The sequence below is a fragment of the Schistocerca serialis genome, chromosome 8 (genome assembly GCF_023864345.2).
Source record: "Schistocerca serialis cubense isolate TAMUIC-IGC-003099 chromosome 8, iqSchSeri2.2, whole genome shotgun sequence".
NCBI classification, from domain to species: domain Eukaryota; kingdom Metazoa; phylum Arthropoda; class Insecta; order Orthoptera; family Acrididae; genus Schistocerca; species Schistocerca serialis.
The window spans coordinates 549,705,123-549,731,942 of NC_064645.1; the positions used below are offsets into that span (position 1 = coordinate 549,705,123).

Sequence of the window (26,820 nt, forward strand, 5' to 3'; positions counted from 1 at the left end):
GAATTAAAGGAGGTGGGACCTGGATAAATTGAAAGAACTAGAAGTTGTACAGAGTTTCAAGGAGAGCATAAGGGAACAATTGACAGGAATGGGGGAAAGAAATACAGTAGACGAAGAGTGGGTAGCTTTGAGGGATGAAGTAGTGAAGGCAGAAGAGGATAAAGTAGGTAAAAATACGAGGGCTAGTAGAAATCCTTGGGTAACAGAAGAAATATTGAACTTAATTGATGAAAGGAGAAATCATAAAAATACAGTAAATGAAACAGGCAAAAAGGAATACAAACGTCTCAAAAATGAGATCGACAGGAAGTGCAAAATGGCTAAGCAGGGATGGCTAGAGGACAAATGTAAAGATGTAGAGGCTTATCTCACGAGAGGTAGGGTAGATACTGCCTACAGGAAAAGTAAAGAGACCTTTGGAGAAAAGAGAACCACTTGCATGAACATCAAGAGCTCAGATAGAAACCCAGTTCTAAGCAAAGAAGGGAAAGCAGAAAGGTGGAAGGAGTATATAGAGGGTCTGTACAAGGGCAATGTACTTGAGGACAATATTATGGAAATGGAAGAGGATGTAGATGAAGATGAAATGGGAGATATGATACTGCGTGAAGTGTTTGACAGAGCACTGAAAGGCCTGAGTCGAAACAAGGCCCCGGGAGTAGACAATATTCCATTAGAACTACTGACAGCCTTGGGAGAGCCAGTCCTGACAAAACTCTACCATCTGGTGAGCAAGATATATGAGACAGGTGAAATACCCTCAGACTTCAAGAAGAATATAATAATTCCAATCCCAAAGAATGCAGGTGTTGACAGATGCGAAAATTACCGAACTATCAGTTTAATAAGTCACGGCTGCAAAATACTAACGCGAATTCTTTACAGACGAACGGAAAAACTGGTAGAAGCCCACCTCGGGGAAGATCAGTTTGGATTCCGTAGAAATATTGGAACACGTGAGGCAATACTGACCCTACAACTTATCTTAGAAGCTAGATAAGGAAAGGCAAACCTACGTTTGTAGCGTTTGTAGACTTACAGAAAGCTTTTGACAATGTTGACTGGAATACTGTCTTTCAAATTCTGAAGGTGGCAGGGGTAAAATACAGGGAGCGAAATTGTATTTACAATTTGTACAGAAACCAGATGGCAGTTATAAGAGTCGAGGGACACGAAAGGGAAGCAGTAGTTGTGAAGGGAGTGAGACAGGGTTGTAGCCTCTCCCCGATGTTATTCAATCTGTGTATTGAGGAAGCAGTGAAGGAAACAAAAGAAAAATTCGGAGTAGGTATTAAAATCTATGGAGAAGAAATAAAAACTTTGAGGTTCGCTGATGACATTGTATTTCTGTCAGAGACAGCAAAGGACATGGAAGAGCAGTTGAACGGAATGGATAGTGTCTTGAAAGGAGGATATAAGATGAACATCAACAAAAGCAAAACGAGGATAATGAAGTGTAGTCGAATTAAGCCGGGTAATGCTGAGGGAATTAGATTAGGAAATGAGTCATTTAAAGTAGTAAAGGAGTTTTGCTATTTGGGTAGCAAAATAACTGATGATGGTCGAAGTAGAGAGGATATAAAATGTAGACTGGCAATGGCAAGGAAAGCGTTTCTGAAGAAGAGAAATTTGTTAACATCGAGTATAGATTTAAGTGTCAGGAAGTCTTTTCTGAAAGTATTTGTATGGAGCGTAGCCATGTTTGGAAATGAAACATGGACGATAAACCGTTTCGACAAGAAGAGAATAGAAGATTTCAAAATGTGGTGCTACAGAAGAATGCTGAAGATTAGATGGGTAGATCACATAACTAATGATGAGGTATTGAATAGGATTGGGGAGAGGAGAAATTTGTGGCACAACTTGACTAGAAGAAGGGATCGGTTGGTAGGACACGTTCTGAAGCATCAAGGGATCACCAATTTAGTATTGGAGGGCAGCGTGGAGGGTAAAAATCGTAGAGGGAGACCAAGAGATGAATACACTAAGCAGATTCAGAAGGATGTAGGTTGCAGTAGTTACTGGGAGATGAAGAAGCTTGCACAGGATAGAGTAGCATGGAGAGCTGCATCAAACCAGTCTCAGGACCGAAGACCACAACAACAACAACAACAACAACAACAACAGTGTGAGATTTGTAAGTGGAACTTCCTCTCCTTTGTAAGCATTGAGGTGCTTGCTAGATTTAGAAAGGCATGGTGAATCTAAGTGTTCGTACGCGGCAAGATTAAGTAAAGTTATCGAAGTAGCTGCGTCTAACTGAAAGTTCAGACTTCACCCAACAATTCATAATGAGACAAATAGTTTGTTAGAACGTCGTTGCACAGCACTAGGGCGAGAAGGAGGCACAACCTTAATCTTACTATTGTCAGAAAGTGTTGTAGGTTTTGAAAACACAGCGTTCATTGCATGTGAACGAGCCTGTATTTTATCTGGGAGCGGGCAAAATTGGCGTTTTTGTGCCATTGAAAACAAACTGCGTAGACATGGGCTTTTTTCCACACGTGTAACACGTTGCTTTACGTGACAGTCAATTCTGTCTTTTATGGCAAGCAAAACATCTGGGGCAAGACTTCACAGAGTTGACAGGTCTATTTACCTGTCTGCGTGGCTGTCCGCCTGGCTGTGTACGCGCTCGTTGCGGCTGCTTGGGGCGGTTGCGAACATGGGGTGACTCGACCCGACAAATCGGGGCCTGGTCAAACATATCAGCACCCGAATCATATTGCTCTAAGATCTGCAATACTTGGGGAAGTGATGGATCAGAGTAGTTGAAGATCTGTTGCCGTATTCTTCTATCAGTTACAATGAATGTTATTGCATCATGTGACATTAAATCGCTGTAAAAGTTGCCACAAGTACACTTAAATTTACACTTACTAGTTATGTCTATTAATTATGTGTACCACTGACGGTACGTCTGTTCCGGCTTTTTCTGCAAGCAAAAGAACTTATATCTAGCTGCAGCTACTTGGACTTGCTGGTCATAGTATTATAGTTAATTCAGCGATTCTTGGTCACAGCTGAGTTCGTCGACAGACGCGATTGGGAACACTGGGGACCCCGCAATCGAAAGGAAGTATTGTGACTTTACAGTAGCTTGAACACGATGAACTGGACAATGTGCTTGGAACTGACAAGGGGACCCTCCATACTGTAAACCACGGATTTGGATGCGCTTCAAATATGTTGTAGAGGCACTTACCCTGAGTACCTGGCTATCCGGTTTTTTAGCGACGGGCCTTGATTTTTGAGAAGATCGATTTTGGAGGTCATTGCGAGCTTTGTATACCCATAACATAAGGTGGATTACGATCAAGTCAGCGTAGCGCAGCGGTAAAGGTTCACAGCTACCGCGCTGGAGGTACCGTGTCTCAATCCTGCTCGTGTACGTTTATTTATTTTTTTTTAAATCGATCGATTTTTAAATTTTATTTCAAAGAATATCAACAAACAGTGTAAGGTGTGCGAAGTTATAAAGATATATTCAGTTATTAATTTTTTCTGTCATACAATATTACAAAATCTTATTTTTCATCGTCCACATTGCTTGATGTGCCAGAACAATATTGTGGGTGATACTTATCATAGAAAAAACCGAAGCACAAATTTTCGCAGCACCATGCGCATTTTATGAAAGCAACTGTCTTGCAGGCGCACGGTTTCTTCTTGAGCGATACCAGGAAAGACCATTCTTTTGCATTCAAAATATTTCTCTTTCATCCAGTAATTTCGATGCGAACCATGCATATCTAATCATGCTTTCAAAACTAGGTGCGCTGAATTGATGTAGGATTAGCGAATGTAATTTTATCGAAACTTCGCTAGAAGCGATCTCTCTATTGTCTTTCATCAAGTCTGGAGCATTCTGGGTAATTTTTGTTAAGATTTTCACCTGTCGGTAAAAATAAACATCGGAGGGCTGGTAGTAAGGAGTGCACCTTGGTGGGACCACTTTTAGGGTGCAGGTGCTCGCTTTCCTTCCATCAGTGAATAGATGATCGTATAAAGTTGAATCGGTTTGCCCTCCCCATGAATCGATAATGTACAAAAAAACTTTCTGTCTCACGTATGGAAGAATTACAGAACGCAAAAATTCTTCGTACATCAGTTTGGTGAACTTCCCGGATTTCTGTATTTCCCAGTTAATTCGTCTACTCTTTTTTGAACGTTAGGACCAAATTTTCCGCGCGGTTCTTACATACATAAAAAAACATGGGAGCAGGAATCGAACACGGTACCTTCCAGCGCGGTAGCCGCGAACCTTTACCGCCGCGCTACGCTGACTTGCTCGGAATGTACGTAATGTTACAGGTATACAAAGCACGCAATGAACTTCAAAATCGATTTTCTCAACAACCAGGGCCCGTCGCTAAGAAACCGGATAGCCAGGTACTCAGGGTGCCTCTACAACATATTTGAAGCGCATCAAAATCCGTGATTTACAGTGTGGAGAGTCCCCTTGGGCGTCAGGTATTCGAGCCATTCCTCTTCTGCGTCCTTAAATTGCCGAAACGTTGGTACACTGGTCGGCGGCACTTGTTGAGCTGGTTGTTTGGTCGATGATGGTTGTGCGGCCGACGCAGCTTGTGCAGCCAGTAGTTGTTGTACCGTCGTCAGTAAATTAGCAATTTGTTGGTTCTGAAACTGAAAAACTTGTGTTAGACCCAGTGCATTCGCCGTCTGTATCTGAGGCGCCGGGGCAGGGGGTGGAGGGGGCTCGGAGTTCATGGTTTACGCAAATACGCTATATCAAAAAGCAAGCAAAGCCTCTGAAAAGAGAATTTTGATTAGTTCTGCAGCTCCCCTCCTGGAATACGCGCAAGAACACAACAACAATTTAGCAAATAGAAATACTTGAACACGATCACCTGTGCAAGCTAAAACACAAGAGAAGCGAGCAAAATCTTCAGCCACCGATTTATCCTCGTCGCCACTGCAGTGCCGTCATCGCCACTGTAGGGTCTTGTACCGCAAGGAAGCAAGGGCGAGGATGTTGTTATGGGTGCTCAGTATGCTCTTTTTACAACACAGATACACATTTGGTGTACAGTGGTGTACAGTCTTCGCGTTTTCACTTTCTACTTTTACCGAACACGCGTTTATGAGAATTATCCAGAAAGTAAGTTCCGATCGGTCGCGAAATGGAAACCACAGTGAAAACCAGAAACGTTTTATTTGCAACAGTTAGGTACACCTTCCACCTACTTCTCTACATACTTCGAGTTCTGTCGTAGTGTTGTATTAACTTTCCAATATCCTCGTCATAGAAAGCAGCCGCCTGCGCTTTCGGCCAGTTATCTGCACTGGTCTTCAGCTCGTTGTCTGTGGAAAAATTTTGTCTTCATAGCCATCGGTTCCTGTGAGCAGAGATGAGACTCAATGGGAGCCAATTATGGACTGTATTGTGTGTGATCAAGCACTTCTCATCGGAAACGCTGCAAGAGCTGCTTCATTGCCCCTGCAGTGTGTGGCCGAGAATTGGCACGAAGAAGGAACTGCTCGACAGTTCTGTTATGTGGGCTGCATGACACAGGCGAAGTCTCTAACGAGGCCCTCATATTTGGCAGGAGACGCTATTCCCTACGCATGTTTATGTGCTCACTGTTCATTCAAAACTGAAAAGAGCGACGCGACACGATCGACGGACATACTAGAGACACTGCCCAACACATCTGTGCAAAGCTTTACCGGATTTTTCCAGTGGTTTCCATTTCGCGACCGATCGGAACTTACTTTCTGGACAACCCTCGTAGTAGCAGCCTGGCTGTGATATCATCCGAGGCTGCGTGTTAAGGTACGTTGTCCAAGACGCGACGCACACTAGCGACTGCGACGGGTCGCTATGTGACGTCAGAAGTTGCCTGCTGGCGCATGCGCAGTTCGAGTTTGGGATGCGACGCGCGACTGTTGCGGCAGCTGCCGCAGCACTGCACCAGTGAGCAGTGTTGCGACGGAAGTCGCACGACACAAAGACGTACGGCTGCCAGAAAGATATCGAGCCAGTCAAGGAAAACTGAAATGAGCCACTCACAGGATGTGATGCTCTGTGAGCTGGTCTCGCAACATCCTTGCCTTTACGATTTGAAGAACCCTAAATATAGAGACACTATGTTCAGAGACAGAAATTGGGAAGAAATTGGTGCACAGTTGAAACTGGCAGGTGAGTGAAATATATAATATTTTCCCATTAATGCAAATTTTTCAGGCCTGTTGTGAAAATCAGTATAATCCATGCAGATGTAGAATTAGAATGATGAAAATGAACTTGAAGGTCAATTTTCGCATTACTCTTTTTTGTGACGATAAAAATTGAAAACGGCAAGTACATTATAAAATGAACAATCTAAAGTACAACGAGAAAGTTACAGTTTACAATACCTTCACTTTGAAAGTAAACGGTAAATTGGTGTCTTGATGATACCTTCTAGTTGTGAAAAACCACCACCAGATCGTTGTACAGCTTTCTGTAATCAATAGATGTTCGTTTTTGAGGAAGGCGTTTCTCAACAGATTGCGCAAACAGTATGCTGCAATAAGTAATTTGTCACATTCACTTCAATGCATTGGTAGAAGATGGTGCTCAAAAAACTTGTGTCAAAAGTGCACTACTGTTTTACAAGGCCCTTCTGGTCTGACTCAGTTCACAATTGAAATTCGTCTTTTGTAAATCCTGGAGTCATCTTTTGAGTGCAGCTTGGCAAGATTAAATGTTCATGTCACCCATAACGATGTATGCTGTCAGAATATAAGAATATGGAAGTTCATTTGGAAGGGAATAAAGATTCAGTCAGCTATGAAAGTTGCCTTAGCTTGTTCCAAAAGTTTCTGAATGGGAGAAACTGAGAAGTATAATTTGGGGAAATTTTGTGAACAAGCACGGACATTATTTCTTCCACATTTCTGCCAATGTATACTGTAGACGTTCAGAATCAAAATTCTGGAAGTGTTTAAGGTGTAACCCTATCTTGTTGTCAAGAACTTGAAACAATGCAATGACGCTAGCGTGCGCTTATTGTTAATAAACTTATCTTTCATTGGAATTTTAGGTGAAATGTGCAAAAACAGATGGAGGAATATTCGGGTCTCGTATCAGAGAAATAAACGAGAAAGAAAGCTTGGAACAGGTTCAGATGCCTCAGTAAAACCAAGAAAATGGGTTCTGCTTGATCACTTGGCTTTAAGAAACCTACATTTCGTGGCATTTTAAATGAAATTGTCAAGAGCATATGGAGAAATATTAGTAACTCATACCGGAGAAATACGACATAAAATGGTTTCATTAGGTCCAAATGTGTCAGCGATACAAAACAAATGCATTCTCTATCGTGTGAAGACCACACGATTCTCGTTGCGCGTCGACAGAACTGGCGGCTAGTCGCGACGCTCCCGGAGATATATGAGCCCAAATCTCGGAAACGGAGATCGATATCTTTCTGATCTCAACTTTAAAAATGTTAGCTTCTTTTCATCAGCAACGATGTATGACCTAACGTGAGCCATACGTAAAGTAGCCAGCGACCACATTTTTCACTGTACACAATTCAAATTTTATGCAGTAGGTTACTTGTAAATTAAGTACCGGAATAACTGTGACGAATATCCGAAAAATAGACACCTCATTATCAAGCTGTGATGTGAAACTGTAAGATACGCAAACATCAATTTTTTGTGCCTTTTACTTTCCTCACAATTAATAGAGAAGTAATATACAGCGAAAAAAACACGCAAAACCGGAAGAGATACTTTTCAATTTTTTAAAGTAAAAGGAGAATCTGTATCGAAAAACTAACTCTGGGAGCCGATGTAACTTTGTTGCATTAACATACAGTATTTTTTATAACAAGAAAATCGGAATTCTTACTTTTCTTGTGTATTTGAATCCGCCGCCGCCGACCGGAGCTTGGGAAACAGCGACGACTCCAGTCGTGTTGCGGCCGTGTCACCGTCTGCCAGGGTGGGAAAAGAGGAGGGGGCAGCGTCGCAGTCGCAGCCAACTGTCGCGTCTTGCACAACGTAACTTAAGCCGGCGTTTGATTGACGCGGACCATATGGCAGCAGGTTGAGAAGTGTGGCGCCTCTGCCTCTCAGGGCTTATTTATTATGGGCGCAGCGGACGGCCGAAGGGAACACCTGCCGTAATCCGCTGTATGCCCAAGTAGCAGCATCTAAAAGGCCGCTTTCTCGGACACAAATATTTAATAAATCCGTCAAGAATAAATTTACAATATTCATAATTTTTGTATGAAGGGCGCTAAGTTGGTTTCTATTACAGAAAAAATTTAAGCTCGACTGTATTGAAACTTCGCCGCCTAGAATTTTTAGAACGGAACCGACAGTCGAACGTGACCTCTGAACTACATCTTTAAGAGACCTTGTATTGACTGTTATTTACATCAAAGTCTTGAAACTTGTTATGTCTTCACTACTTAATGGATGTAATCAAGTACTGTAATCATAACTTTCTATCATTAAAATAACTGATACTTAATCTACTGCGGCCGGCCGCAGTGGCCGAGCGGTTGTAGGCGCTACAGTCTGGAACCGCGCGACCGCTACGGTCGCAGGTTCGAATCCTGCCTCGGGCATGGATATGTGCGATGTCTTTAGGTTAGTTAGGTTTACGTAGTTCTAAGTTTTAGGGTACTAATGACCTCAGAAGTTAAGTCCCATAGTGCTGAGAGCCATTTGAACCATTTCTTTTGTTAAGATATGCGCTTTAGAGTCCATGTGTACTGGAAATTTTTCTTTGTTTTGGTCCACATTACAAAGACTCAAAATATGGAAAGCAAAGAGCTTGCAGTAGAAGAGATTTGTCTCATAGAATCACAACTGTCAGCATGGGGAAACAGGATGTAAATGTTCAGTAGCAGCCCGTCAGCAAGTTGACAAGTGACCGTCCAATCATGCATAGTATGTGACAGTCGTCGCCACATCTTTGACAGTGGCTCCACTGGGCTGCAAACCAACGACCGCTGCGTGAGTGTCCGACCCGGGCACGGCGACGTTCTCTCGCTGCCGCACCGCCACACAGCAGTCGTCTGCCGCCGTCCGCCCGCATGCGGTGGTACCCAGGCGACCATTACCACTCATGGGGAACACCTGTATCAGTACACCCATAGCGGTGTGCTGGGAGCCAAGGACCACCTCCCATTGTCTGTAGTCTGTTTCAGATACGCTGAACTATGCATGTTCATGTCCATCAATAAAGCATTCTATCAGCTGAATGGCAGCCTTCTTAGCCTGCCCTCCTCTAGCAGAGAACCACTCACCCACTCTTACCCTGCAGTACACCTGTTACACAACAAACAATTTAGCCAGTAGCTGAATGCTCAGAGCCACAAAAAAGGCCCTAGCCTTATGAGTTCAAAGAAGGGTAGGCACAGATCTACATGTAGTCATGTGTCCCTCAGCAAACTGGCATTTGAACTGTTTTTTGGACATTTAAATAAATATCCGGTCTAAAATAGCTTTATATTCGCTCAAAGTTTACTTCAAAACATCATAATCACAAACAATTTTTTTATACTTTCGTAATTTTCAAGTTACCTCCTAACGTTAACCATATTGTTGCGATGTTTGTTCACAGAGGACGGGGACTCCCCTCCAGTGCCGGTGCCGGACAGGAGACAGCCCATTGCACTGATCGTTCTCTGCACGTCACTGGCCATCACTACGATACTCGTAATGGCTGGCTACTGCATCAAAAGTAAGCCCACCTGGTCCTGTTGCCACAGGGTTCTCGAGAGCAGACCACTGTGATCCATGTGTCCAATGTTTTGTGTGAAACGGAAACCTGCACGGTTTTGGCTACATCTACACCTACGCTCCCCAAGGCACCTTACTGTTTGTGTGGCGGAGATACGCTACTGGCCATTAAAATTGCTACACCAAGAAGAAATGCAGATGGTAAACGGGTATTCATTGGACAAATATATTATACTAGAACTGACATGTGATTACATTTTCACGCAGTTTGGGTGCAGAGATCCTTAGAAATCAGTACCCAGAACAACCACCTCTGGCCGTAATAACGGCCTTGATACGCCTGGGCATTGAGTCAAACAGCTTGGATGGCGTGTACAGGTACAGCTAGCTACCCTTACAGCTTCAACACGATACCACAGTTCATCAACAGTAATGACTGGCGTATTGTGACGAGCCAGTTCCTCGGCCACCATTGACCAGACGTTTTCAATTGGCGAGAGATTTGGAGAATGTGCTGGCCAGGGCAGCAGTCGAACATTTTCTGTATCCAGAAAGGCCCGTGCAGGACCTGCAACATGCGGTCGTGCATTATCCTGCTGAAGTGTAGGGTTTCGCAGGGATCGAATGAAGGGTAGAGCCACGGGTCGTAACACATCTGAAATGTAACGTCCACTGTTCAAAGTGCCGTCAATGCGAACAAGAGGTGACCGCGACTTGTAACCAATGGCACCCCATACCATGACGCCGGGTGATACGCCAGTATGGCGATGACGAATACACGCTTCCAATGTGCGTTCATTGCGATGTCGCCAAACACGGATGCGAACATCATGATGCTGTAAACAGAACCTGGATTCATCCGAAAAAAATGACGTTTTGCCATTCGTGCACCCAGGTTCGTCGTTGAGTACACCATCGCAGGTGCTCCTGTCTGTGATGCAGCGTCAAGGGTAACCGCAGCCATGGTCTCCGAACTGATAGTCCATGCTGCTGCAAACGTCGTCGAACTGTTCGTGCAGATTGTTGTTGTCTTGCAAACGTCCCCATATGTTGACTCAGGGATCGAGACGTGGTTGCACGATTCGGTACAGCCATGCGGATAAGATGCCTGTCATCTCGACTGCTAGCGATACGAGGCCGTTGGGATCCAGCAGGGCGTTCCGTATTACTCTCCTGATCCCACCGATTCCATATTCTGCTAACACTCATTGGATCTCGACCAACGCGAGCAGCGATGTCTCGATACCATAAACCGCAATAGCGATTGGCTACAATCCGACCTTTATCAAAATCGTAAACGTGATGGTACGCATTTCTCCTCCTTACACGAGGCATCACAACAACGTTTCACCAGGCAACGCCGGTCAACTGCTGTTTGTGTATGAGAAATCGGTTGTAAACTTTCCTCATGTCAGCACGTTGTAGGTTTCGCCACCGGCGCCAACGTTGTGTGAATGCTCTGAAAAGCTAATCATTTCCTCCTGTCGGTTAAATTTCGCGTCTGTAGCACGTCATCTTTGTGGTGTAGCAATTTTAATGGCCAGTAGTGTAGTACGGTGTCTGACTATTCTTGGAATGTACGCTCTCAGAATTTCAACAGTATAACGCCCCTCTTGTAGCGGTTATCACTGGAGTTTATTGAGAATCTCTGTAATGCTCCCTCCCTTGCTAAACGATATCGTGATCAAATTCGCCACTCTTCGTTGGATGCTCTCTACTTCCATTAATCTTACTTGGTAACAGTCCCAGACTGATGAATACTCAAGAATCGGTCGAATAAGTGTGTTGTGAGGCAATTTGTGATATGTTGATAATTATTGCTCTGGAACCGCGTGAACACTACTGAATGCAACACTGTTTTAGTGCCATACACGGCTCGCCTTTCTGGTTTGTAACGCATCATGACTCCACACACACATTCTTGTGTATACTATTTACTTTAGATTTAGGATATCACAAATACGAAACAAACACAACACATCCAAAATGCAGGAAAACTCACAAGACAAGCCGTAAACCCTCAAATACACACAACACATGTTCACATAAATTAACTCACATGGGAGCATACAGACTAAAGAAACAAAGTGTCCAAATAGCGTATAAAACTGTGCAAACCCTTCAAACAAACTTAAGGCAACCAGCGATCAAGAGGGACAAATTCCAGAAATCAAGAATATAAAAAAAGGCGAAAGGCTAAGTTCCAGTCTCGGTCAAGTACACATTTTTAATCTGCCAGGAAGTTTCATATCAGCGCACGCTCCGCTGCAGAGTGAAAATTTCTTTCTGGAGAAATGTACAAATTTGAATGCCAAACTTATGATGCATTATAAATAGGCATGACATGCAGGAATTTTGAAACACCATACGAAAAACGCATTAGGGACTGGAAGTAGGAAACAAAACCATTCCACATTTGAAGAGCACTTAGACTACCACAACCAGCATCCTACAAACATGGAACAACATATGAAAATAAAATAAACAACCACAACGAATGCGGTATACAAATATAGGAAAACTACCGTTTCCAGAAAGCCATCGCTGAGAACAAACGTGTCATAAATTGCTACACGCGCGTCAATACAGACTATCTACTGAACTTAATAAAAGAAATCATAAGAAACATCCCCTTTGTACATGCAGCCATATTGAAGCAAGTAGTCTTCTCTCTCTCTCTCTCTCTCTCTCTCTCACACACACACACACACACACACACACACACACTAGAAAAAATTAATTAAAAAAGTAAATAAATAAATGAAAATTATATACGGACATCTAATCATAGCAAAACAAACATCAGTTCAGACACACATAACAGCAACAGAAACACTTAGAAACAAATAAGTTTGTGTATGTCTGTTTTAATACGGCTGAACATACAAACTGAATGTTTGTTATCATTTGTATAAGGCAATCGTTGTGGTTATTTACTCTGATTATATATATATATATATATATATATATATATATATATATATATATATATATATATATATATATATATATATAGTTTCCTGAAAGTTAGGGCGTACCTTTTTGTAACACCCTATATATACAGGGTGAGTCACCTAACGTTACCGCTGGATATATTTCGTAAACCACATCAAATACTGACGAATCGATTCCACAGACCGAACGTGAGGAGAGGTGCTAGTGTAATTGGTTAATACAAACCATAAAAAAATGCACGGAAGTACGTTTTTTAACACAAACCTACGTTTTTTTTAAATGGAACCCCGTTAGTTTTGTTAGCACATCTGAACATATAAACAAATACGTAATCAGTGCCGTTTGTTGCATTGTAAAATGTTAATTACATCCGGAGATATTGTAACCTAAAGTTGACGCTTGAGCACCACTCCTCCGCTGTTCGATCGTGTGTATCGGAGAGCACCGAACTACGTAGGGATCCAAAGGGAACGGTGATGGACCTTAGGTACAGAAGTGACTGGAACAGCACATTACGTCCACATGCTAACACCTTTTTATTGGTCTTTTTCACTGACGCACAAGTACATTACCATGAGGGGTGAGGTACACGTACACACGTGTTTTCCGTTTTCAATTACGGAGTGGAATAGAGTGTGTCCCGACATGTCAGGCCAATAGATGTTCAATGCGGTGCCCATCATTTGCTGCACACAACTGCAATCTCTGGCGTAATGAATGTCGTACACGCCGCAGTACATCTGGTGTAATGTCGCCGCAGGCTGCCACAATACGTTGTTTCATATCATCTGGGGTTGTAGGCACATCACGGTACACATTCTCCTTTAACGTATCCCACAGAAAGAAGTCCAGAGGTGTAAGATCAGGAGGACGGGATGGCCAATTTATGCGTCCTCCACGTCCTATGAAACGCCCGTCGAACATCCTGTCAAGGGTCAGCCTAGTGTTAATTGCGATATGTGCAGGTGCACCACCATGCTGATACCACATACGTCGACGCGTTTCCAGTGGGACATTTTCGAACAACGTTGGCAGATCATTCTGTACAAACGCGATGTATGTTGCAGCTGTTTGGGCCACTGCAATGAAGTGAGGACCAATGAGGTGGTCGCCAATGATTCCGCGCCATACATTTGCAGTCCACGGTCGCTGTCGCTCTACCTGTCTGAGCCAGCGAGGATTGTCCACGGACTAGTAATGCATGTTCCGTAGATTCACTGCCCCGTGGCTTGTGAAACCCGCTTCATCGGTAAACAGGTAGAACTGCAACGCATTCTCTGTTAATTCCCATTGACAGAATTGCACTCGATGATTAAAGTCATCACCATGTAATTGCTGATGTAGCGACACATGAAACGGGTGAAAGCGGTGACGATGCAGTATGCGCATGACACCACTTTGACTCAATCCACCGGCTCTCACAATGTCCCCTGTACTCATGTGTGGGTTCATGGCAACAGCAGCTAACACACCAACTGCACCCGCTTCTCCTGTGACGGGCCTGTTACGGACCCGTTTGCGTGCTACGACCATACCTGTTGCATACAGTTGGCGGTAGGTGTTTTGCAATGTGCGGGACCTTGGATGCTCTCTGTCCGGGTAGCATTCTGCATACACCCTGCAGTCCATTCGTCGACACTCGCCATAGATGAGTATCATCTCCGCCTTTTCAGAGTTCGAATACACCATGGTCACAGTTCCTACAACACTACACTATCACAGACGTATGGTAATACGGTGTACTACAGTTGGTCTGCGTGCGGAGACGAATGTGAATAACAATAGCAGCAAGCGCTACATGCGGACACTGCGACAGCTAGACCAAACCACAACAGCGCACTACAGCCACACTCGTAAACACGGTCGTCATCGTAAACATGTCCCTGCAGATGCCGCTCGCCGACCGTGGCCCGTCTTTGATTTCAACACGCAGCTGAACGTCGGAGGTTTCAAGCGTCAACTTTAGGTTACAATATCTCCGTATGTAACTAACATTTTACAATGCAACAAACGGCACTGATTACGTATTTGTTTATATGTTCAGATGTGCTAACAAGACTAACGTGGTTTCATTTAAAAAAACGTAGGTTTGTGTTAAAAAACATACTTCCGTGCTTTTTTGTATGGTTTGTATTAACCAATTACACTAGCCCCTCTCCTCACGTTCGGTCTGTGGAATCGGTTCGTCAGTATTTGATGTGGTTTACGAAATATATCCAACGGTAACGTTAGGTGACTCACCCTGTATATATATAAAATGGGTATGTGAGAAACATTAAAAGTATCCGTACACCTGGCTGAAAATGACTCACAAATTCGTGGCGCCCTCCATCGGAAATGCTGGAATTCGATATGGTGTTGGCCCACCCTTAGCCTTGATAACAGCTTCCACTCTCGCAGGCATACACTTAATCAGGTGCTGAAAGGTTTCTTGGGGAATGACAGTCCATTCTTTACGGAGTGATGCGCTGAGGAGAGGTATCAATGTGGGTCGGTGAGGCCTGGCACGAAGTCGGCGTTCCAAAACATCCCAAAGGTGTTCTATAGGATTCATGTCAGGACTCTGTACAGGTCAGTCCATTACAGGGATGTTATTGTCGTGTAACCACTCCGTCACAGGCCGTGTGTTATGAACAGGTGCTTGATCGTGTTGAAAGATGCAATCGCCATCTGCGAATTGCTCTTCAACAATGGGAAGCAACGTGCTTAAAACATTAATGTAGGACTGTGCTGTGATAGTGTATTGGGGCTAATATCTTGCAATTGCTTTTTCCCCTTTAAATTACGAGCTCAAGTTTGTGATTTTTCCTTGTAAGCAACGTTGCTGCAGCCGATGATGGCGACGTCAGTTGTCGAAACTCGATTTTTTTTCCAAAAGATGAAAAAGGAAGGACGGAAGAGTATTCTGAACGTCCCGTCAATGACGGGGTTATTAGAGACGGAACACAGGACCCAGTTGGGGAAGGAATCCGGCGGTGCCCTATCAAACTAACCTGACTTTCACCTTAATCAATTGAAGGAACTCACAGGAAACCTAAATCTGGATGGTAAGACGCGTATATGAACCACCGTTCTCCCAAATTCATGTCCACTGTTTTACCACTATGCCACCTAGCTCGGTTCGAAATGAAACGGTTTCAGAACTGTTTTCTAGCGTCAGCGGCTTAGCCAGGACTTTGTCAGAGGAGCGGTCTGATTCGTTAAAGAGGACCCTGAAAAGGCTCATGTTTTTCATATATTCTGAAAATTTCAGTAAATAACAATAAACAATTTTATTCGGCAATGATCTCGGAGTTTTGATCAAGCAGAGATATAATCTCGTTACTTAGGAGTGCTGTATTTAGGCAAATCACTTAGAAGCGGTTGTGATTCAATCTTTCTTCACCCTTCAAAGTCATTCTACACTTTCCTTCCTCCAGTCTGGATTTGAGCCGAGGAAGTAATCAGGAACGGGCGAGCGCGAATTTACCGATAGGGCTGTAGGAATAAAGAGATCGCTGTTCGACAGAGAAGCTAAAGCAAATTTTGGTGGCGAAAATGCAACGGATCTGGGATTATTCAACCTTACACTTTCCCAAATTTCCGGATTTAAGTGTGCGTTGGTCACTTCTTGCAATGTAGAAAGATCATTTTCTGCATTAAAGAATGTCCCGGCAGATAAACACGTGAGTCTAAATGAGGAAAATTTGGATTATTGTTTATTTGTCGTATGGATTTTAGTGCCGGGAGTCTCCGATGTGAGGTTCGGCTCTTTACATTTAAGCAGAGAGGCTGCTTCTTGAAGGGAATTGGAATCTGTCAGGAAAGAAAGGAATTCGGAAGGAATTGGCTATGGCCTATAGCAAAGGACCAATCCCGCCATTTGCCCCAAATTAAAAGGGGAAACCACATAAAACCATTTTCAGATTTGCCGGCAGATGGATTTGACCACCCCGCCTCCCAACTCCAGTGATTGCTAGCTCAGCGGCTCAACGTGCAGAGCTACCCCAGTCGGTGGAGGAAATGGAGTAACTGATTGATATACATTGCTTTTTAAAAAAATAAAATTTATCTCAACAACGGATGAAATTCTGATATAGCATATTTTTCCTTTAACTGTTCATGTTTGGTGATTTGTGCAAGAATGCATGCATATTTTCAGATTTAACTATGTATGAAATTCCTGGTTTCAGTTATTGTAGTATTACAAGAGCGCAAGTAGATATTGTTTTGGACGAAAAGGTTTGGTGGAGAGCGAGGGGGAGAGGGGGTGTAGGATGCAATGCACAGTCATCTCGGACGAATTCAAGCGCAGCACTGGATTAGCCGAGCGGTCTAAGGCGCTGCAGTCATGGACTGTGCGGCTGGTCCTGGCGGAGGTTCGAGTCCTCCCTCGGGCATGGGTGTGTGTGTGTTTGTCCTTAGGATAATTTAGGTTAACTAGAGTGTAAGCTTAGGGACTGATGACCTTAGCAGTTAGGTCCCATAAGATTTCACACACATTTCAACATTTTTTTGAACGAATTCAAGCAGACCACTGAAAATATCGCTCAGAAACGAACGACCTGTAGAAAGTGCTGTCTTTGCCGCTCTCCACAAACCCTTCCCCATCGTTCCGTATCGGAACTGATTTTTATGAGTGAGTACCTTTACGGTGGACAGATTGTGTGATATTTTACCATTTGGGCTACTAATGATGGACTTCTGAGCAAATGTTTGCTACCATTTGCCATTTCAGCTATATTTTTGCTGATCAAAGCGATTTTTGAGCGACACAGGAAAATCCATGTGTTTCTTTATACACTGATTTGAATTTAATCTTATTTGTAATGATGTTTACCACTGTGCTGCCTTGTAAAATACTGAAACAGTGCAACCCCAAAGTTATACCAGTCTCCAAATAACGACTCCAGTGCTAACATTAAACTGGTATAGATAGGTAATTAGGCTATTATAGTAGTGCGTACATATTTTTAACGTACCATAATGTTAGTGGACGAACCAAATTCCTCTTCTCTATTGTTACAAATTTACCCGCAATTTAAAACTATCACAACACCACACATCACAAAACAATAAACGGCAGCTCTTAGATCAAATTGAACTGCAAGTAAGAACTGCATTGATCAACGAAACAACAGCTGAGCTCAAGTAACGCTAACAACGTGCAGTATATGCTCTCGGTTAAAGCAGGGATGGGCAATAGCCAATAGTGCTATCGACGTATAGACAGTTTAAATCTGTAGATAGCCTTGTTGACTATCGATAACGCTTATCCTTTTTTGTTTGCTTGTTTGAGAATCTACACGGCAACAAGGTCTGTGTGATTTCATTTAGGTGATTAGGGAGGGGGGGGAGGATCCGGACCCCCCAGACCCCCCTTTGGCTACGTCCTTGCGAGCGTGCGACTGCTGTTTCGAAGATTACTGGCAGCTTAAAAGCATGGCAGGTTACACAAGTCGGCTCCTAACCTCCGGAAAAATTTGGATGACCAGAAGAATTTTAGCTGTACATAAAGTTTTGTATCCAAGTTGATTTCCGGTTTGCAAGAAGAGTTTTAGCCGACAAGAAAACCCTATAATCTGTATGAAGAAGCAGTTCAGTTACTCACTTTTAATCTTTTTGTTATCCCATTTACAAGAATAGCTTTGATTTCATTACACACAGAATGTAGAAAATATTTTATGAAGTAAAATGAGGAGCACCATTTCAAATCGTATTAAGTGTACAGATCATAATTTTACAGGAAGCGAAAAAAACGCTTCGCCCAAATGAAATAAGCCAAAATTCTCGACGGCAGGACATAGATACTTAGATTATATTCCAGAATTAGTCATGATTGGTATCATTTCCCAGTGCATGAAGGCGCCATTTTGATTTTGAAATTGCACTTAAATCGTTTTGAACAAATACACTGAACAAAATACATTTTGATCCAATCACGTTTTCACATAATATGGTTTGAAACGTACATTTCGGATTTTTATTGATTTTATTGCTGGACACAGGCCATCAAGTAAGAAAATAAAGTTTTTAACGTGTTGTTGACGGTAGATCGAGGTGTTCAGTTTTTCACGTAGTTGTTCTTCCTCGTGCAAGACAAGGATCAGATGCTAGACTCATATTGGTCTGTAACATCAAGCTTCTCAGCTGTTTATCGCAGAAAGATAATTGCGTCTCAATAACAGCATAACAGTTTAACGCTTTAGTAGCAATATTATAAACAACATTGTAACCTACCTCATACGAAACAACAGTGCAATTTCGACTGCGCTGTTCTGCATAATGCCTTACAGTTCTTCGTAGTTTTGGAAATGGAGCTTTCATCATATAACTGAGTTTGCGATCTTGTTCTACTCTGTTCGATAAGCTGTAAACAGTTTTTTCGCCATGTTTACTGGGATGCTATGAATCCTGCAGGGCTGTCCATAAATCCATAAAAGTACGAGGGCGTGGAGATTTCTTCTGAACACCACGTTGCAAAGCATCCCTGATATTATGAATAATGTACATGTCTGGGGAGTTTGGTGACCAGCGGAAGTGTTTAAACCCAGAAGAGTGTTCCTGGAGCGACTCTGCAGCAATTCTGCACGTGTGGAGTGTCGTGTTGTTCTGCTGGAATTGCCCAAGTCCGTCGGATTGCACAATGGACACGAATGAATACAGGTGATCAGACAGGATGCGTACGTAACGTGTCACCTGTCAGAAACATATCTAGACGTATAGGGGTCCCATATCACTCCAAATGCACACGCCCCACACCATTATAGAGCGTCCACCAGCTGGAACAGTCCCCTGATGACACGCAGGGTCCATGGATCCATGAGGTTGTCTCCATACCAGTACACGTCCATCCACTCGATACAATTAGAAACGAGACTCGTCCGACCAGGCAACATATTTCCAGTCATCAACAATGTCGATGTTGACGGTTCCAGGCGAGGCGTAAAGCTGTGTGTCGTGCAGACATCAAGGGTACGCGAGTGGGCCTTCGTCTACGAAAGGCAATATCAACGATGTTTCGTTGAACGGTTCGCACGCTGACACTTGTCGATGGCCCAGCATTGAAATCTGCGGCAGTTTGCGGAAAGGTTGCACTTCTGTCCTGTTGAACGATTCTCTTCAGTCGTCGTTGGTCCCGTTCTTGCAGCATCTTTTCCGGGCGCAGCGATGACGGAGATTTGATGTTTTACGGGATTCCTGATATTCGCGGTACACTCGTGAAACGGTCATACGGGAAAAATCCCCACTTCAACGCTACCTCGGAGATGCTGTGTCCCATCGCTCGTGCTCCAACTATAACACATGTTAAAAGTCACTTAAATCGTGACAACCTGCCATTGTAGCAGCAGTAGCCGATCTAACAACTCCGCCTGACACTTGTTGTCTTATATAGGCGTTGCCGACCGCAGCGCCGTATTCTGCCTCTTTACATATCTCTGTATCTGAATACCCATTCCTATAACAGTTCCTTTGGCGCTTCATTGTAGTTTTCGCAGTACTAATTCTGATTCTACTTTCTTTCGATCGCTGTACCACGTGTAAAAACAACCCCATCCTTCCCCATGGTGAATGATTGAACACAGTCATGCGTGAACACCACACTGTGAGTTGGAACATCAAAATGGTGGCAAATATGTCTTTAACGTAATACCTTTTGAAACGTCGGCGGCAGCGTACTTACGATTTCATCCGATTAATGTTTTTTAGCATTAAATTACTGTGGGAAAGAATACGAAATGTTCCGATCTGACTCTACAGCTTCGAAGTACGTACCACAAATGGTTTGAAAACGCATCAGTGTGCTGACCTCGGCTGCGTTTAATACGTTTGGAACGATGCTTCTCAAATATGTCGACGAAAGCATTATTTTAGCAGCTTGATTCTTCAATGGCGCTTGTGAAGAACAAATTTTATTTTGTTTCAGACAGGGAGAAGTTTTGTGTTATTATCATTTTTTAAAGTCAATAAGGCGAATGTGTGCGACAGCCCAAACTCCCGAGTCCAAATTCTGGTCTACCCCAAAGTTTTTATCTACCGAGAAAAACCAGATTTTTTGTCGAATTTCTGGTTGTATTGAAAGTTGCAAATCTAGCGAATAAACTATTTTTAGGAAGCAAGAATGTTGGTGGTGATTGTGGTGGTGGTGGTGGTGGTGGTGGTGGTGGTGTGTGTGTGTGTGTGTGTGTGTGTGTGTGCGTGAATGTCAATGTGAATGTGATCTTAATTTCTTAGAAACTGACACACTCGAGAAAAAGCTTCACAAATATTCTTCGCAACTGGTAATATTTCAAAGTGGTGCAAATATTGGCAACCTGCTTTAAAGACTCATAAATGTAAAACTGTGCGCTTCATAAAAAACCAAAAAGGTTGTAGCCCGTGACCACATTAACAATGAGTCAATTGTAATCAGCCTATTCTACATCTACATCTACATCCATACTCCGCAAGCCACCTGACGGTGTGTGGCGGAGGGTACTTTGAGTACCTCTATCGGTTCTCCCTCTTATTCCAGTCTCGTATTGTTCGTGGAAAGAAAGACTGTCGGTATGCCTCTGTGTGGGCTCTAATCTCTCTGATTTTATCCTCATGGTCTCTTCGCGAGATATATGTAGGAGGGAGCAATATACTGCTTGAATCCTCGGTGAAGGTATGTTCTCGAAACTTCAACAAAAGCCCGTACCGAGCCACTGAGCGTCTCTTGCAGAGTCTTCCACTGGAGTTTATCTATCATCTCCGTAACGCTTTCGCGATTACTAAATGATCCTGTAACGAAGCGCGCTGCTCTCCGCTGGATCTTCTCCATCTCTTCTATTAACCCTATCTGGTACGGATCCCACACTGGTGAGCAATATTCAAGCAGTGGGCAAACAAGTGTACTGAAACCTACTTCCTTTGTTTTCGGATTGCATTTCCTTAGGATTCTTCCAATGAATCTCAGTCTGGCATCTGCTTTACCGACGATCAACTTTATATGATCATTCCATTTTAAATCACTCCTAATGCCTACTCCCAGATAATTTGTGGAATTAAGTGCTTCCAGTTGCTGACCTGCTATATTGTAGCTAAATGATAAAGCATCTTTCTTTCTATGTATTCGCAGCCCATTACACTTGTCTACATTGAGACTCAATTGCCATTCCCTGCATCTTGCGTAAATTCGTTGCAGATCCTCCTGCATTTCAGTACAATTTTCCATTGTTACAACCTCTCGATATATCATCCGCAAAAAGCCTCAGTGAACTTCCGATGTCATCCACAAGGTCACTTATGTATATTGTGAATAGCAACGGTCCCACGACACTCCCCTGCGGCGCACCTGAAATCACTCTTACTTCGGAAGACTTCTCTCCATTGAGAATGACATGCTGCGTTCTGTTATCTTGGAACTCTTCAATCCAATCACACAATTGGTCTGATATTCCATATGCTCTTACTTTGTTCATTAAACGACTGTGGGGAACTGTATCGAACGCCTTGCGGAAGTCAAGAAACACGGCATTTACCTGGGAACCCATGTCTATGGCCCTCTGAGTCTCGTGGACGAATAGCGCGAGCTGGGTTTCACATGACCGTCTTTTCCGAAACCCATGCTGCTTCCTACAGAGTAGATTTCTAGTTTCCAGAAAAGTCATTATACTCGAGCATAATACGTGTTCCAAAATTCTACAACTGATCGACGTTAGACATATAGGTCTATAGTTCTGCACATCTGTTCGACGTCCCTTCTTGAAAACGGGGATGACCTGTGCCCTTTTCCAATCCTTTGTGACGCTACGCTTTTCTAGAGACCTACGGTACACCGCTGCAAGAAGGGGGGCAAGTTCCTTCGCGTACTCTGTGTAAAATCGAACTGGTATCCCATTAGGTCCAGCGGCCTTTCCTCTTTTGAGCGATTTTAATTGTTTCTCTATCCCTCTGTCGTCTATTTCGATATCTACCATTTTGTCATCTGTACGACAATCTAGAGAAAGAACTACAGTGCAGTCTTCCTCTGTGCAACAGCTTTGGAAAAAGACATTTAATATTTCGGCCTTTAGTTTGTCATCCTCTGTTTCAGTACCATTTTGGTCACAGAGTGTCTGGACATTTTGTTTTGATCCACCTACCGCTTCCACATAAGACCAAAATTTCTTAGGATTTTCTGCCAAGTCAGTACATAGAACTTTACTTTTGAATTCAATGAACGCCTCTCGCATAGCCCTCCTCACACTACAATTCGCTTCGCGTGATTTTTGTTTGTCTGCAAGGTTTTGGCTATGTTTATGTTTGGTGTGAAGTTCCCTTTGCTTCCGCAGCAATTTTCTAACTCGGTAGTTGTACCACGGTGGCTGTTTTCGATCTCTTACGATCTTGCTTGGCACATACTCATCTAATGCATATTGTACGATGGTTTTGAACTTTGTCCACTGATCCTCAACACTATCTGTACTTGAGACAAAACTTTTGTGTTGATCCGTCAAGTACTCTGAAATCTGCTTTTTGTCACTTTCTAAACAGAAAAATCTTCCTACCTTTTTAATATTTCTATTTACGGCTGAAATCATCGATGCAGTAACCGCTTTATGACCGCTGCTTCCCTGTTCTGCGTTAACTGTTTCAAATAGTTCGGGTCTGTTTGTCACCAGAAGGTCTAATATGTTATCGCCACGAGTCGGATCTCTGTTTAACTGCTCAAGGTAGTTTTCAGATAATGCACTTAAAAAGATTTCACTGGATTCTTTGTCCCTGTCACCCGTTATAAACGTTTGAGTCTCCCAGTCTATATCCGGCAAATTAAAATCTCCACCCAGAACTATAACATGGTGGGGAAATCTACTCGAAATATTTTCCAAATTTTCCTTCAGGTGCTGAGCCAAGGGGCCTATAGAGACATCCAATTACCATGTTTGAGCCTGCTTTAACCGTGACCTTCACCCAAATTATTTATTCATCCAAATTCCCAGATCTAACAAATTATAGAGCTGTGAAGTGGAATGATGGCAAGCTCAGTCATGGATATTGCACGCATTAAGACTTCTGTTCATTGGTAAGATACGGAGAAAATTGAATCAGTCTACAAATGAGATACTAGAAATACTGGAATAATGCTCTGCAGTGTGGGATCCACACTAGATAGTAATAACAGGGTATATTGATCGTATACAAAGAATACGTGATTGCAGTGCCCGTGTTATTTCGATTTGCGATGCAGCGCCTCCTTCGGGCATGCATGCATGTCCGAACAAATGTTGCATCGTAATTGAGAATAACACAGGCACCGCAATATCGTATTTATCCGCCGACGCCGGGCAAGCGACTTCCAAGTAATATGTCTCCCCTGTACGGAAATGTACATAATGTATATATGAGTACATGTTGCACGAGGTGCATTCAAGTTCTAAGGCCTCCGATTTTTTTTTTCTCCAGACTGGAAAGAGATAGAAACATGCGCATTGTTTTAAAATGAGGCCGCGTTCATTGTCAATACGTCCCAGAGATGGCAGCACCGTACGGCAGATGGAATTTCACCGCCAGCGGCGAGAATGAGAACTGTTTTAAATACTTAAAATGGCGACGTTTTCCATACTTGAACAGCGTGCAATCATTCGTTTTCTGAATTTGCGTGGTGTGAAACCAACTGAAATTCATCGACAGTTGAAGAAGACATGTGGTGATGGAGTTATGGATGTGTCGAAAGTGCGTTCGTGGGTGCGACAGTTTAATGAAGGCAGAACATTGTGTGACAACAAACGGAAACAACCTCGGGCTCGCACCAGCCGGTCTGACGACATGATAGAGAAAGTGGAGAGAATTGTTTTGGGGATTGCCGAATGACTGTTGAAAAGATTGCCTCCAGAGTTGGCATTTCTGTGGGTTCTGTGCACACAGTCCTGCATGACGACCTGAAAATGCGAAAAGTGTCATCCAGGTGGGTGCCACGAATGCTGACGGACGACCACATGGCTGCCCGTGTGGCATGTTGCCAAGCAATGTTGACGCGCAACGACAGCATGAATGGGACTTTCTTTTCGTCGGTTGTGACAATGGATGAGATGTGGATGCCATTTTTCAATCCAGGAACAAAGCGCCAGTCAGCTCAATGTAAGCACACAGATTCACCGCCACCAAAAAAATTTCGGGTAACCGCAAGTGCTGAAAAAATGATGGTGTCCATGTTCTGGGACAGCGAGGGCGTAATCCTTATCCATTGCGTTCCAAAGGGCACTACGGTAACAGGTGGATCCTACGAAAATGTTTTGATGAACAAATTCCTTCCTGCACTGCAACAAAAACGTCTGGGAAGGGCTGCGCATGTGCTGTTTCACCAAGACAACGCACCCGCACATCGAGCTAACGTTACGCAACAGTTTCTTCGTGATAACAACTTTGAAGTGATTCCTCATGCTCCCTACTCACCTGACCTGGCTCCTAGTGACTTTTGGCTTTTTCCAACAGTGAAAGACACTCTCCGTGGCCGCACATTCACCAGCCGTGCTGCTATTGCCTCAGCGATTTTCCAGTGGTCAAAACAGACTCCTAAAGAAGCCTTCGCCGCTGCCATGGAATCATGACGTCAGCGTTGTGAAAAATGTGTACGTCTGCAGGACGATTTCATCGATTTCGGGTGAGTAGTTAATTAGAAAAAAAATCGGAGGCCTTAGAACTTGAATGCACCTCGTACAGCTAATGGTTGTCATAACTACGAATATATTTCATGTATGCAAAGGAGGACAGCACTCGCACTATCATTCTTCTCGTATTCCATGCGAGAATAGAGCGGGGAAAAGCCCTGATAAACGCTACAGTGAGAAATATTCTCTGCATTGGCCCTCCAGAATATAGTTGTGAATGTAGATTTAGTATTTTAAATCACGATAAAAATTTTATGGCTTTATTTTTTTACCCACACTTGTCTCAATAGTTTACGGGGGGTATCCATAACGATTCAATATTCAGCTAGAAAAAATGAGGCTGCGTAATTAATTTTTCTATTTGTTTGAATGTACATGTCTGCAATTGGTCCACCCGTGACACAGTTCCGTATCACACCGCTAGGGGGCCAAAATAAAATGGCGCACTCGGTCTCCACTTTAACAATGAGCTACGCCATTTTGTTTTGGCCGATGTAGAGGCACGATAGGGTACTGTGTCGCGGGGGGAGTCAGTTGCAAAGATGTACACTCAAACAAAGAAAATTTTAATTGTGTAATTTCTTCAGCTGATGGTAAACCTTAATCCTCTCAGAGTGTACGCTGGCTGAAGACCTCGTGTCACCTCATCGGCATCCTCATACTTTGCAGCACGGCTGCTGTGCAGCCTGTCGTTGGGAGGAACTGTCCCGCTGGAGCTGAAATCGTCGGATACGTCGTGTCTGCTGCCGCAAGCCGCTCCCCCTACGTCCGCCATCCTCCTGCTGTACTCCCGGGACAGCGACGCCTTCGTGCGGCTCATGGAGGCCTTCCGGGAGCTGCTGACTGCCCTCACCGGCCTCGAGGTATCTCACGACGCTGCGCATTGTTGTTGAAGTGGTTTTCATTCCAAGCAAGTATGCCCTGTGCAAACAAGTTCTTCTTTTCATAACTGCTGCAACCTACATCCATCTGAACCTGCGTTCTACATTTGACCCTTGGTTCCCTCTACAGGTTTTTACCTCTCACATTTTCTCCATTATCAAACTGATGATTCCTTGATATCATAGGATGTTTCCTATAACCGATCTCTGCTTTTCGTCAGATTGTACCATTAATTTCTTTTCTCCTCAGTTCTGTTCATTATATCTTCACTAGCAGTTACTGGTCGCTGTGCTCTGTCAGTAGGTTTTTTTTTTTTTTTTTTTTAATGATGTGTGAGACGATAAGGTGAAAGGATATCAATGATACGATTCGCTGATGACATTGCTATCCTGAGTGAAAGTGAAGAACAATTAAATGATCTACTGAACGGAATGAACAGTCTAATGAGTACACAGTATGGTTTGAGAGTAAATCGGAGAAAGACGAAGCTAATGAGAAGTAGTAGAAATGAGAACAGCTAGAAACTTAACATGAGGATTGATGGTCACGAAGTCAATGGAGTTAAGGAATTCTGCTACCTAGGCAGTAAAATAACCAATGACGGACGGAGCAAGGAGGACATCAAAAGCAGACTCGCTATGGCAAAAAAGGCATTTCTGGCCAAGAGAAGTCTACTAATATC

At 43.4% G+C, this 26,820-nt stretch overlaps 1 protein-coding gene across 3 annotated transcripts in view; it reads left to right on the top strand.

Annotated features, from left to right (window-relative positions):
- The window catches only part of LOC126416650 (uncharacterized), a 392,607-nt gene that overhangs the window by 274,935 nt on the left and 90,852 nt on the right, over nucleotides 1–26,820 (top strand). For all 3 annotated transcript variants that reach the window (XR_007575486.1, XM_050084444.1, XM_050084445.1), the window contains 2 exons: nucleotides 9,590–9,709; nucleotides 25,926–26,119. Coding sequence is in view for 2 of the 3 variants with exons in the window: in XM_050084444.1 (XP_049940401.1) it covers nucleotides 9,590–9,709; nucleotides 25,926–26,119 (314 nt within the window). In the remaining variant the exon portion in view is untranslated. The remainder of the gene's footprint in view (nucleotides 1–9,589; nucleotides 9,710–25,925; nucleotides 26,120–26,820) is intronic.